The sequence below is a fragment of the Nyctereutes procyonoides genome, unplaced genomic scaffold (assembly GCF_905146905.1).
Source record: "Nyctereutes procyonoides isolate TBG_1078 unplaced genomic scaffold, NYPRO_anot_genome, whole genome shotgun sequence".
Lineage (NCBI taxonomy): Eukaryota > Metazoa > Chordata > Mammalia > Carnivora > Canidae > Nyctereutes > Nyctereutes procyonoides.
In genome coordinates this window covers 34,426,109-34,440,916 of record NW_026575142.1, presented here as the reverse complement: position 1 = coordinate 34,440,916, position 14,808 = coordinate 34,426,109, and the positions used below count along the sequence as shown (strand labels likewise).

Genomic DNA, 14,808 nt, shown 5'->3' with positions numbered 1-14,808 from the left:
AAAAAAAAAAAAAAGAGGGTTTGGAAGAATAAAAAAAATAATTCGTCGTATTTGAACCAATCCATTTGATGTTAATCCAGCATAATGATAATCAGCATGCTATTTCAGAAACAAGCCTTTCGGCCACGGGGCCGGGTCGGGGGAATGGCATCTGCTGTGTGTGGTTCACCAATACCCAAGGGACGGTCTGTAACCCTCCAATGTAAATTCCACGTCAAACCCAAACCCAGAGGTTCCATAGGGAATCGTCTATGGGGGATCACGGATAGTTAGTACCTTATTGTTCAAGTTCAGAAAATTCAAGAAGTGTTCATTCAGATGATGTTACATTAATTTTATTAAGGGAGTAAAACACACTTTGTACAGTAGTTAATTTTCCCGAGTAAAAGACAAAACGGTGTGCATGGGGGTGGAGGTGGACAGAGGCAGAGCTCCTATCTCCACCATTAGTCCTGGCCCTTACACACAGGGCTGCTCCGGTTCCTGGAAAGCTACTCCCCAAGGTCTTCTTATCCCTCTTCTTCAACTAGAGCTGTCAGATTAACATATTCGGTGAAGGGGAGGCACGTGGGAAAAGGGAAGACCAGCCCAACTGCAACACACACTAATGAGCCAACTTGGCTTTTCAGAAGTATCTGCATCTTTTCAAAATGTCTAAATTGTTTTGAGAAGATTTTTTTTTTTTGCACCAGTTACTAAAGTCAGTTTAACTAGTTCCAAACTGAATTTCAATTCTGTTTCCTTTGTGGATTCCAATTTTCAGTTCATTTCATGGCGTTCTTTTATCGGGCTCTCAAAAATATTTGACATCTAAGGTTTAAGGAACATATACAATGAAAATAGCATTTTTTTTTCGTGTTAAAAGAATGTGGCCAGTTATGAATTGCTGCAACAATTGTGAGCCATGACCAATCTTGGACAGTACAATTACTTTCTGACTTTGCAGATCAAAACATCCAAAATATAGCCAGCATCTGGGTATGACCATTTACGCCATGGGGGCTCTGTACGAAATAAGGTTTCAATTATAAATCACAGCCTTCAACTCTGACTTCCTGGGATCCCTGGGTGGCGCAGCGGTTTACCACCTGCCTTTGGCCCGGGGCGTGATCCTGGAGACCCAGGATCGAATCCCACGTCGGGCTCCCGGTGCATGGAGCCCGCTTCTCCCTCTGCCTATGTCTCTGCCTCTTTCTCTCTCTCTGTGTGTGTGACTATCATAAATAAATAAAAATTAAAAAAAAAACTCTGACTTCCTGAGTGCTTATTATTAGTGACATTAGAGCTTATTTTGTCCTCTCTCACATTAGGGGACATATGCCAAAAAACGGTGTCACAGTGAGCAAACAAATTGTTAAAAGAAGTTAAGGAAATTGTGTCAAATGACAAAAATGTTGTAAAGTGAACCGGTAGAAAACATTTCAGTGCCGAGAACCGAGTTTTAATGAAGAGTTCAGGACTTCTCATTTCCAATGAACTGTAATACTTAATCTTACAATAATTGAAATTAGTAGAATAGCCACTGTAGCATGGTAAAGAGTAGAAAAACATTCAAGAAAAACTTTCTAAACAAAACAAAACAAAGTATGTATATTCTGAGAAGCAGTCTTTGAAATGATGAGGCTTGTCCTGACGGATTAAGTTCCCAAATGATCCGATGAGACTAAGAACATTAAGTCTGGAAAGAGAAAAATTTGTCTTATGTCCTTTTTGCAATTTCTGGAGAAGTTACATCTTCTCCAAAATATTACACATATGCGTAATTAAAATTCATGTCTTAAAAATTTATGAACAGTGTGCTTTATATTACGGTGACGGGTTGAAAATTTAGGCCAGGCATAACCTTGGTTTTGGAGGAACAAATGCACAGAGGCAAACAAATTTCATTTTGTAGAAGAGTTGTAACAAGCTAGGCAGCAAATCCAGAGCAAAAAAGGGAAAACTAAATACACCTAACATTTTCCAGATAAATGCATTTTTTTCCTTTCAGGAAAGTAATATCTACAGTTAAGCTTGGTTACTAATATCAGAAAAGACATCCTTTTCTATACAAAAGTGTTATTATGAATACAAGAAGTACAACGATTAATGGAAAAGAGGACAATCTAACAGAGATCAAGAAACAAGACTGAAGTCTGAAAAAAAAAAAAGCATACTTGTTGAAAAAACAAAAAAATAGTGTAGGTGAGGCAAACAGCCTGACTGGCCCTACCAAGAAATTCTCAAGAGAAAACTCTTTAAATTGAAAGAGAATATTATGAGAGTTGTTTTAAAAAGACACTCCCAGCAGCAAAGACTCTAAGGACACTGGATTCAAATGGGGAAGTGGGGTGTGAAATGCAGCTTATCATGCAGAAACAGGGAGGCACTGGCTCAGCACAGCAGGAGAAAGAAAAGGTGGAGGTGAGTTTATGAACAGTGTTAGGCTCCTACTCCCGCTTCACTTTGGCCTGTTTGGGGTCAGAATAATGGAACACAGTCAGAGCTTGGACTCTGAAGTTAAGAGTATTGGAAGAGTATTCACACCCAGGCCTTCTGGACAATTCTTGGTATCAGTCAAGTGAGCTACAGAGCTTTGTAACCTCTGGCTTCCTGACTGTGGCACCAAGAGATCCAAATGGCCTCATGGGATCATTATCTGCTTTAAAGGCACTAAACATGTCATATGCAGAAACTGTTGAACAGATGAACTATTGCTATTTTTACCATTAATATGTTGAAATCAGCGAGAGTTAGAAAAAGGGACTGTCCTCACTGCACTGGGGTGGACATCCTAGCCACTGGGTATCTGATTTTAGAGCTCCTGCAAGGGCTTTTTTCCCCTTCAATGACCCTATATAAGAGTGAACATGTCATTCACGCTTCACAGGTGGGAAACTGAGGCATGGAAAGATTATGTAACTTGCTTGAGTTTTCCCAGTACCTAGTTAGAGAAAGGATTCAAGCCCTTGCACCTGCTTCCAGGGTTTATACTCATAACCACCACTATAAACTGGACCAAGGTTTAAAACTACAAAATGCATGTTAATGCATTTTACTGACATGGTGAGGAAACTTATGAGAGGGTTAAAATTAAGAAAATGTGTGCTAAAGGCACAGAGGATGGATGGGTTTATAGCAGGAATTAACATGAATATTATATTGAAAAAGTTGTCAAAAATTGATGTGCTAATTTACACCACTTGTCATTAAATTGAATTTACTTGGATATGCAGAAAAATATTGAGAAAAATTCTTTACATAGAAAAATGTTCATGTCTAGAAAATGTGCATTTCTAGAAAAATTGAAGAATAGGGATACCAACCTGCAGTTACCTTAATTTTAAAATGTTGTGAATCTTAGTTTGATCATTGATATCACTATATTAAGAAAAAAGAGGGTGGATTCTGAAATCCAAGATGGGTGAACAACTTCCAAAAAGGTCTCATTAGAATAATCACAATTACATTTGTGGCACTTGCTAAATGGTCTTTCAGAAGCACCATTCCTGAATCTACAGTTTAGACTTCGAGGTCACAATAAATAGGATGTCTGATGAGAATTTCAAAAATAGAATTAGAATTCAAATTGGTCCTGGAAAGTTAAAAAAAAAAAAAAAAGGAACAAGGCTGATCAGTGACAATAATGTAAAATAGCAATACAAATGGGGAGAAAACGAAACTATAGTCAAGTGTAGGTCATGTGATCATCTTTAAGAAAATGTGTGAGAATCTAACAGATCTCCAATTAGCCATCGGTTATGGAACAATGCAATGCCTTATATTTTCTTAAGTGTGACATAGAAAAATGACAATGTTATACATTAAATTCTCTCTCTGTACCTGGCCTGTCAAGACCTCAGTGTGGCTGCATGCAAACCATAGCTGTCCTTTAGTATGGATAAGCGGATACTGGTGGCACTAGTGAAGACTTTCTTTTAATACCACGTTTCCTGAATTTATGTCTCCATATACATTTACTCTTATTTGAGCTTTAGAGCTCAGTTGGCCACATCACCTGCCTTGCAGGATGGCTCTATTCAATGGAACCTTCCCATGGCAAACATTAAGGTGGAAGGCACTTCGTCAACTCTTTAAACACTCCCCTCTCTCCTCACCTGCTCTGCAAACAGCCCCTTCTCCACTCAATAAGCTCCTGGAGCTCAACGAACCGTGCTGCTGGTCTCTTTGGGGAGATTTTAAAAGCAGCCTCTTCAGCAGCTGACTTGATACTTCACCTGACATCTGCGCTGTTCACAAAATTATCTGTTTTCTTTACAGCTACACAAATAAAGGTCTACTGTACAAAGGGTGGTGGTGGTAAGATGTTTTATGTGTTATATTTGTTTGAAGGAAGGGAAGAGGGATCCTTTTAATCAGACATTCTATTTTGATGATGATGGATGGTTACGTCCATTCTTTACTGACATCAGAAAAAGAGAACAGAATAAAATCTAGGACTCTGCCTCATGAGGAAACATGGAGGCGGGATATAAAGTAGAGTTCCACAAAAAAGAAAAAAACACTTATCTTTGCTTTTCTGTATATTTGTATATAGGGAAATATGAAAACAGAAACTATGCTTGTTATATAAATACCAAATAAGCACACAATAAGCTAATTAAATAGTATCTCCTTTGCAAGCTCAGAAATTAAAGATGGGGGCAGCCCGGGTGGCTCAGTGGTTTAGCGCTGCCTTTGGCCCAGGGCCTGATCCTGGAGACCCGAGATGGAGTCCCACGTCGGGCTCCCTGCGTGGAGCCTGCTTCTCCCTCTGCCTGTGTCTCTGCCTCTCTCTCTCTCTCTCTCTCTCCTCTCTGTGTATTCTCATGAATAAATAAATAAAATCTTAAAAAAAAAAAAAGAAAGATGGCTTAGGTAACAACAGGTCCAAGAATGTGGCCATGAACTCTCTGAAATAGGTTTTGACTCTGTTATTTTAGGGATGAGGAGCCTTTGGCACTCAACCCACTATATTCCCAGCAGCATTATTATTGTAAAGATCTTCCAATTTTCTGCACTCTGCACAGGCTGATCCATGCTACACTCACTGGGAAAATATTCCAGGGTAAATTTAACGTAATCTTTTTTTTTTTTTTCCATTTTAATTCTACTATAGTTCACATACAGCTGCTTGACTTCAGGTGTACAAAACAGTGATTTGACACTTTTGTATATTACTCAATGCTCATCATTACATAATCTTTTAACTTCACCTATTATCTCCTTTGTGGGGAGAGGAATTAATGCAGGATCCTTAGTAGTAATAGAATTATTATTGGTGTGGATGTTAGTGTTTCTGGATTTGGCAATGACCTGTTTCTACTGGCAAACACCCTGCTTTCCTTTAGCTGAGCTCAATTCCACTTTCTATTTACGCCACTTTAGGTGACCTGATACAGGGAAGCATCTGGAAGCTCTTCTTGGTTTTAAGATGATATTTATCATTGGGTTCATTAAAAATTTCCAATTGGGTAATGATATGCCCCTGACTTTCTAGACTTTTTAAAAAAGTTTAAAAATATAACCAAGAGGTTATTGAGGATCTAATTCGACTTGCTCTAATGGAAGCAATCACTTTTACAGTTTGAAGTAAGGGCGTTTAAGAAGTAATAAATACTAATATTCCACTTTTTTCTGGACTCCAATGATGATTTTAATTGAAAATATTATTTATATGTTATCGAATACCAGTAATAAAATTTTATGAATATGAAGGTTCTATGAAATGCCTCTATAACTTTATTAAGCACTGGCCCTTACTGCAGAGAATTCAGTTTCTTAAAAATACTTTCTCCACACATGCAAATATTTTTGTCACATTCTTTTCCCTTTTTTATGTTGTGGTATTTGCCAGCCTCAAAGATATTTAGCAGATCTTTTCCTTGCAACATACCTATGATAATTCATTCTTTATTACAAGCTGACACGTTCCTCACGTTCATCACGGAGGCTTCTTTTCTCCCCTCGCCTAGAAACACATTTTTCCAAAAGTGACTTCATGTGACTCTCTGTACAGCAGACACTGGCCACTCCTATTAGTTTAGAAAGATGTGTTTGGAGGGTGGTGGGGGTGAAGTGTCAGTCCAGCATCTGTGTTAATCATAGGGCTCCTAAGCTGACAGTTATTGGTATGCTTGGGCTTGAAGTAAAAATTCGTGTTACTTGGTTTCTGCTTAATAGACTTTATCATAAGCAAATCCATGAAGACCGTGGATGCCTTGACTGGCTGTGCCTCTTACTACATAAGCTCTGGTTTTGACAAGCCTTATCCCAGATGAGAGGTATGTTTTATTCAGACGGACACCTAAGTGAAAAGTGTGCCTCTTTAAATTTTCATCATGCAAGGAGTGAAGCCTCGGACGCGGGGCTGACGTCCCACAGCAGCAGGCGGGGTGTCCGCGCCACCACCAGGCGCACTGGCCTCGCGTCCCGGCGGGTCACGCAGTTCCGCCCCTCCCCCACGGGAGACCACGCGGAGGGTGGCCCGGTCCTCACTGGCCGCTGCAGGAGGGAGGGGTGACAGCCCTGGGGCCTGGGGAGCGGGCGCGCGGCCGCTTGGGGGGAGGCCCCTTGCGAGGGTCCACCCGGATGGGCGCGGGCGTGCGGCCTCCTGCTCCCCATCCCCCGCCCTGCTCCGGGGCGCCCCGAGGCTGCGTGTGCGCGAGCCGCGTGGGCCCGGGAGCCGGGGGTCGGCGTGGGGGCACAGGCCCGCCTCTGACACGCGCCCCGCGCAGCCCCGGCCACGGCCACGCAGCTGCTCCGCTGAACAGCCCTACCGGCTCCTGCGGTGCGGGGCGGGGCGGGGCGCTGAGCCTCGTGGGTGCGCTGAGCCTCGTGGGTGCGCTCCCCGCACCGCCCGCAGCAGGGCGGGGGGACGTCGGCTGCGGGCACCCTGCGTGCTCCACGCGCGCACACACGGACCGAGTACACGCGGGTAAGACCGCGGTACGACGCTGGCCTCGCGGCGTGGGAGCCTAGGGACCGCTCTGCGTACCCAACGTAGGCTCTGGTCCTCAGGTGAGTTAGCGTCTGAGGTTGAAAGCAGTTCCCCAGGAAGACCTGGGGCTGGGTGGCTAAGGCAGCCAAGGAGACAGGAGGAGGCAGGCGGGGTCCAAGAGGAAAGCTCAGGAAGCTAAGGACCTCCCGCCCCACCTGCTGCCTCAGGTGAGGAAATTTCAAAAGCTCTGAGGGGTTTCAGCGTCAATGTCTATGGCTGCTTCCTGATCTTCTCTGTCATCTCCCTTTGTATCTCTCGGTTCCAGAATAGTCTAGAACACAGGACAGCCTTCGTGGTGTTTGGGGCAGGGAGGTGCAGGGATGGGGTCAGCGCAGGGCCACACAGGGCAGGGAGGGGAGAGTGGCCCCAGAGCAGGGTCCAGGGCCCAGAGCCAGCAGGGAGCACGGCTGCAGCACTGAATGGCCAAGGGGGGACGCGCATGACAAACACGCACTTGCCAAGCCTCTGCTCCCTTCTGAGAAACAGAGGAAGGCGGCTGGCCTTGAGCCGGGCTGGGGGCTACCAGGGATCTCGTCTAACATAATCAGGAGTTACAGGTTATCTGGGAATGCAAAAGATAACCATGTGTTGTTTAGTGTTTTTATTAATACACTGTCTTCAGTTGTATCTGGAATTTTCTGACTTTTAAGGTATTACCTTCCACCAGCAGTTAATTTCTGTATGTTTGTGTCCTATTATGAAAGGAAACGGAACACACTTGAGGACAAGAAGTAGACAGAAGATTCTGTGGACCTGCCAGTGCATCTAGCACATGGCGAGTCTTCAATAGATACTACCTGATTAACAGGATACAAAATGGATGTATGTTGGAAATGGATGCCGCATGTTGGAAATGGATGGGTGTGTCTTTTCTTTTTAAATGATGGCTTTTACAAATAGAGTCTCTACCAAGATGACTGTTTTGAGTCCAGGTCCCAAGGCAAAGCCCCTGGGTGTGAAGGTTACAAGACTGGTTCCATACAACCTGTGTGACCTTGAGAAGGTGACTTAACATCTCTGGGCCTCAGCATTCTGAGTGAGCATATCACCAGATCCTCTATGGGGTGGTTCTGAGATTTGAGAATAAACTGAAAGAATTTAGAACAATCCCTGAAAGTTATGACACGCTACATGCTTTTATCTTCCTGTCTCACCTGCTTGACTGTACAGCACTATCCAGTAATTTCCTTAATGTTTTAGGCAAGTACATTTGTCTTCATCCTGAGTGTTGACTCCTTGAACAAGAGCAACTGACCTTCAATCCTCCTCGCAGACCCTCCGTGAAGTATCATCTGGAAGTGCCTGAGGGGCCAAACTGGAGGAACTCTAGCCAGTGCCCTGCTACTCAATGGCTGAGACGTGAGACTGGTTGTTCAAACCACCTCAGTCACACATACGAGCCAGAAGTCAGTGGCCCTTGAATACTTCACGTCTAACAGGCCCGATAAGAGCCTGTCCTCTTCTCTCAAGAAATTGGCGTATTTGCTCTGACCCTGGAAACCTCTAAAAGTTCTGCATCAGACGTCTCCAGTGTGGGTATTGCCTTCCACCCACACCAATGCAAAAAATAACCTCCTGGATATGGGAAAGCAGCTTAGAATGTTATTTTATGTTACGTTTAGTCAGCGTAGGTCACTGAGTGACCTGAGCAGGTGCAGGGGACAGAGAACCTGTGGCTTTACTTAGGGGCTGGAGAGAGGTGGCTTCTCCCCACCTCTCATCCCAAGAGACCATCCAGGCGTTTCTGGGAATTTCCATATTGTTGCATAAATCAGCAGATTTCCTCAAAAGTGCCTCAAGTTCAAAAAGGCAGGCTGGGGCATCTGGAGGTCACAACCTCAGCAGCTCTCTGACACTGTTAGTGAGAAAACCCAGGCAAACAGGCTTTCCTCTTTGATGCATTTAGAGGACACTGCTGCTTTCTCTCACAGGAAGGGCTGAAACCCTCGTTCGTTCATGCAGCATGGCGCTCCACTGACGGCTTAGAGCAGGGGTCCACAAACGTTTCCAGAAAGAGCCAGAAAGCAAACATTCTCAGCTTTACCAACCAGATGGTCTCTGCCACTACTCCAGTCAGCTGCTACAGCACGGAAGCAGCTACAAACGATACGGGGACAAATGGGCGTAGCTGGATTCCAGTAACTTTATTTATAGACTGAAATTTGGATTTCATAGCACTTTTACATATCAGAAAATATTATCCATCTTTTAATCAAAAACCGTTTAAAAATGTAATAATTATCTTTAGCTCATGAGCAGTATTAAAATAGGTAGCCAGCTGGATTTGAACCATAGCTAGAGTTTGCAGACCCCTGGCTTAAGAGAAAACACCAGTTTTGTTTTGTTTTGTTTTAATTTGTTTTTTTAATTGTGAATATCTTTCATAGTTTTTAACCTGCCATAGAAGAATGAAGTATTTTTTTCTTATTGTAGATAAATTTTTATGAAACCCCCAGAAGTTTATTAGTAAACGATAATTCTAAGAGCCTATGAATACAGGACAGAGAATCAACATAATCCCTTTTGTTGTCAGTGTTTATGCAAATCACATACTGAACATCACAGAGATTATCGTCATTTCTTATGAGGGGTTCGTGGAAATAAAATTACCTCGGTTAATACTATGTGACCAACTCAACATTAAAATAGCTCAGCCTCAGACTGGAATGGTTCTAGCAGGGTGATGATGAGAGAATTCTGACAGAAGAATAAATGGGTATTCTTTTGCATCTAAACCAAGATATGTATTATTAACATCAGATGGCATTTATGATGTCAAAAATAAAAGAAAGAGTATTTTGTGTCTTTCTTATGATGCAGTGAAATCCTGAAACATAAATATCAATAATCAACCATAAAAGCACCTTAGCTTGCCTGGATTCCAAAACGTGTAATTTAGTATCATAATGCAGTTAACAAAATTGCTGTGTTCTACTTTGTGGTAACTGGAAGTTACCACGATCTGAGATGCAGGGCCTTGCGTGCCAAGCTCTGGACAAGGGCTTCAGTTTTCCCACGCCTCAAGCCCTGCTTGGGGGTGGCATGGATCATTTGAATGGAAGGACAGGGCTCTGCTGTGTGCAAACCAGCAGCATGATATTTTCTAAGTTTACTTAGCAATGGGAGCCTTTATAATAAGTGTAGTTCTCCACATCTTAATTATATCAATTTTGTAGTTAGATGAATGCTCTCTAGCACATTTAATCAGGACATGTGATCAGTTATTTTGCAAATGGCAACATATTCTGGAAAACACTTGCCTTTCTTCATTGCAGCCTGAGGCTGTGTTCAATTCAAAATATATATTTAATCCAGAAGAGCCCTACGGTTGATTGAGTCATATGCAACTGTCGATATTTGACCTTTAAATAATAGTTTTCATATGATTCAACCTCATAGTGTTTATGAAGTAAATTCTCAGTTTGCCCTGCAAGGTATGCTTCTTTCTTAGTAAATATGTGATCCCTAAGCTTGCCAAATAGGTAGGCTATCATTAAAGAACACTCACCCGTATTAGGCACATGCCTTTTAAGTCCTGTATACGGACAATGCTTTGTAGGGAGTACTTATGTTCAGTACATATGTTAATGATGACATACAGAAAATTAGCACTCCTTCTTTCAATTTGCCTGTTAGACCAAAGAAACTTATGACACCCATTGAAGTTCTTTCACTTAAAATATCCTCAGGTGGCTAAACAAGTCCTACTTGGCTTCTCTCATTAGCATCACAGACACCGACGACAGAAGCAGGCCACGATGCTTGTGAGCAGAGGACCCGGATGGATGCCCACACTCACACACACACACACTCTCACACACACACATACACGGCCCTCTCATGAGGTCCGCGCATGCCCACCTGCTCTGGGGGTCCTGGATACACACCTGTGCTCTGGCGGTAGGTGCCGCTGTGTGCTGGCGGCAGAGGGTCCCCCTGGCTCTGGCTGAGACTCCTCATGGGGGGCTTCTGATAGACGCGGTCCTCGTAGATGGGGTCTATGTGGTGCTCTGGGGACTGCAGGGCCCGCAGCTCGGGGCCCAGGTGGCCATGCTGGCTGCTGTACGATGCCCGGGACCCAGCTGGAAGAAATCAGCAGGCGACATTAAGACCCAACCGACATTCAAACAGAACTTGTTCTATCAAAGCCATATTTGAATTTGGTTTTTTTGCACAGACATGTTGAAATCTGCAGAAAATCAACTGAGTAACATGAAATGGCAGCAATATGTCGAGCTAATCGGCTTATCGGCATCACCCAGCTGCCTCGCTCTGCTCCCAAACCTGATCTCCCTGTAAGGATGATCATGATTCTGAGATAAATTCACCCCGCACAGGGCCAGCAAGACATCAGTTCTCTCAGCCGAACAAACGTGGCCGGCTTCCTCACTAAAGTAATCAGACAGACAAGTCAGACCCAGAAACCTCTTATTATCCCCCAGTCCCCGCACCCTAAAATTTTGCAGCAGGAATGATTATTTAAAATGATAAGCAAATGAAAAGCCCTGCTGGCAAGCCATCTTGATGGTGTTCCTGAAAAGTGAAGCGGGATTCTCATCAGCAGTTTTTTCCTGGACAATGAATGAACCAAAATGTTTGGTCTTAGAACCAACTTACAACCTATAAGCCTAAATCTCCGAGAGAAGCAGATTTTAAAGAAATTGGGTTTCAGGCTACCCTCCTCCTGCTACCCTCCAGATTGAAGCACCTGCATTTAGTTTCCCTTCTTCTGAAAGAGGTACAAACGGCCCTCACTGGTTTAATTTATAAGCTGAGGCTCTGTGTCACTCGCTTTGCAGTATCTGTAACTCCTTATCTGTGTCCTTTGGCTGCAGTGCATTGGGAGAGGTGTTGCTTTGAAGCACTGCTGTGGACCAGGGAGCCCCTGTTGTGGACCGGGGAACCTCTGCAGTTGTGAGCAAAGAGCATTCTGTGAGGGCCAAGGGGCTGATGGACACACAGAAGAGAAGATGTTGATTAAGAGCCCATGTTCCCCCGGAGGTATGGTCAGAATCATAGGAGCCCACATGCCAGGAGAATCACCTCCACTGGGGCAGATGGGGTGGAGGACACCGCGGACAAGGAAGGGTGAGGGGCAGCAGGAGAAATGGTTACCTACGATGGTGAGTGGAAAACAGCTGCTTTGAGGAAAGATCCTTCAGCTAAATCTTCAAAGCTAAGATTCACGTGGTGTGCCGGGATTTAACTGTCTATTGTCTCTAAATAGGCCGAATTTGGAGCTCTCCATTCCAGTCTAGGCAACAGGGTTTGGGTGGTGTTTGTGGGCAACTCTGCTGGTCCAAGGCTTTCCCTGGTAGCTACTTTAGAGCCCAAATTTTCAACGTTCAGGGCCTCAATGCTCAGGTAACCCCAAGGATTTTCATATTCTCATCTAGAATCTTTGAGGAAAAATCCATTCAAATGTTCTGAAGTTGCTGGCCGTTAAATACATGTTTTACTGGTATATTTTATGCAGGCTGTTTTAAATTTAAATTAACAAAAGGAGCATTTCTGGATGGTTGAGACGGTGCTGGGGATTCTATGAATTCAGCGTTAATAAAAATTACTGAATGTTTTGAGGAAAGGGAAGGAATAGAGCAAGCAAGTTCCTTACCTTTCCCTTTGCTAGTAATTAAATAAATTCTGATTTAGATGGTGTTCAGATGAATGATAGATTCAAAATAACTGTTTTGCATAATTAGGTTCATTGCATCTGATTTATCAAATGCCAACATCACACTGAATATTATCTCATGTTCATATTTTCCAGGAATATATTTAAGTATGCTCTGCCTTGAGTTCCTGCTGTCAATTCTTTCTTCTTCTGGAGGCTTTGATAATATTGCCAAAGACTTACAAGTGTAAAAGCAAGGAAATAGTCATATCCAAATGTTGTAGAGTTAAATAAAGTTATCCATCACTGGTAGATTTAGAGTTGTAACTTTATCATCATTCCTTGATTCTATGTCTCTAAAAATACCCAACAGCGAGCAACAAGAGGACCTGATGATCTTCTGAATGGTGACAAGATCTGAGGGCCATGTAAAAATCTTTTATTACAAGCATTCACTGTACATGAGGAAATCTGGATTAGAGCTGTGAATCAGACATTAGTGACCAAGGGCCCTAGGCAAGGAGCAAGAATCTAAAGTCTACCTTAGTGTTGATTTTTTTTTTTAAGTGAGGTGACTTTTTATTTTTTATTTTTTTATTTTTTTATTTTTTTTTAATTTATGATAGTTACACACACACAGAGAGGGGGGGGCAGAGACACAGGCAGAGGGAGAAGCAGGCTCCATGCACCGGGAGCCCGATGTGGGATTCGATCCCGGGTCTCCAGGATCGCGCCCTGGGCCAAAGGCAGGCGCCAAACCGCTGTGCCACCCAGGGATCCCCTTAGTGTTGATTTTTAAAGGATGATTGCAAAGATCGAAGCAATGAATTAAGTCCAAGAAGAGGTCCAATCCTTAAATTAAACCTACAATTCAATGCTAACAAACATTTGCTAATCCAGGAGGAAGCCAGCAACAGATCTGCAGGAGCCCTTGACATGGACAATGATCATAACGCTGAGAGGGCTGGTCTCATTCCTCCACACCACACCTTCTTTGGGTCAGTCCAGTAGGCACTGTTTTCATCTGACCAGAAATATAAAACATTTATCATTTCTAGAGTGATATGCAAATAAATTTCTACATGCTGAGTTTTATATGTGTTGTTTATATGCACCAGCTAATTCTTACTAATCAACAGATTAATTCATTCAACACGTATTTACTGGCTGTCTGGGCAACTTCAAGAAATTGAGGACACTAGGGTGCTGAAGGCAAACAAGGTCCCTGGCCTTGAAAAGAAGTCATCATATTCAAGCACGTACAGAGATAAAGGTACTGAAGAAAAGTGAAGTAGGGTTAAGGGGAGAGCAAAGTGTTGGTCGGAAAATATTGTTTCGATAAGGTGGTCAAGAAAGCTCTTTTGGCTTATCCGGCATTTCAGCAGAAAACTTCAAAGAGCCATACTGGAGGAAGATCTACTGTCTCAGAGGGAACCAGCAGCAAGAAGAGCAAAGGCCCTCATTCAATTCATGATCTTTATAGAAGTGATTTTATTAGTACCTACTTAATCCATAGTCTTTAAAAAGAAACACAGTTCATGTATGGGCTCTTTATGAGTTCAGACTCCAACTGGATGTAAGAACTGAACAGATTTTCTTTTTAACTCAAAATTTCACAATCCCAGCAACCACATTTTTATTAAAGGCATTTGGAATATTCAATGGAAGATCACACATAAAAGAAGTTCATGAGAGCTCTACAACTGAAGATTTAGCTCAAACACACACACACACACACACACACAACACACACACTCAGCCTTTGGATTTTTATTCCTCAGAACATGGTTAATTCTCAAATTTTCATTTGCTTTCTTAAGAATAATCTGAGGAACTCTCTGAAAGGCTGATTGCTGGACACAACACTAAAAGATTTAGACTTGGTCCATCCGAGCAGGGAGAGGTAATGTGTGTTTAATGGGCAACACTTCACCTCAGGATTTTACTGAGATCACACTGAGAGACCATTATTTTAGGAAAAATATGGAGAGAGGAGATAGGCATATTTAAAAGAAAGAGAGAAATATCTAATGTGTTGCAACATTCAATCTGTCATTTCTTGTTTTCTTCAAATAATAGAATTTATTAGTATATTATGTCAATTACTTTACCAAACAGGTTTTTGTTGGGATCATTTGCATTCTTTTATTTCCATACTATATAATTGATGACCCTTTACTGTGAATTCACTTGCTTTTGCAAAGAAATAAATGTT

General features: G+C 42.6%; 1 protein-coding gene across 2 annotated transcripts in view; it reads right to left on the bottom strand.

Moving 5' to 3' along the window:
• The window catches only part of CTNND2 (catenin delta 2), a 918,117-nt gene that overhangs the window by 354,122 nt on the left and 549,187 nt on the right, over window positions 1–14,808 (bottom strand). For both annotated transcript variants that reach the window (XM_055308537.1, XM_055308538.1), the window contains exon 8: window positions 10,867–11,061. In XM_055308537.1, coding sequence (XP_055164512.1) covers window positions 10,867–11,061 — 195 coding nt within the window. The remainder of the gene's footprint in view (window positions 1–10,866; window positions 11,062–14,808) is intronic.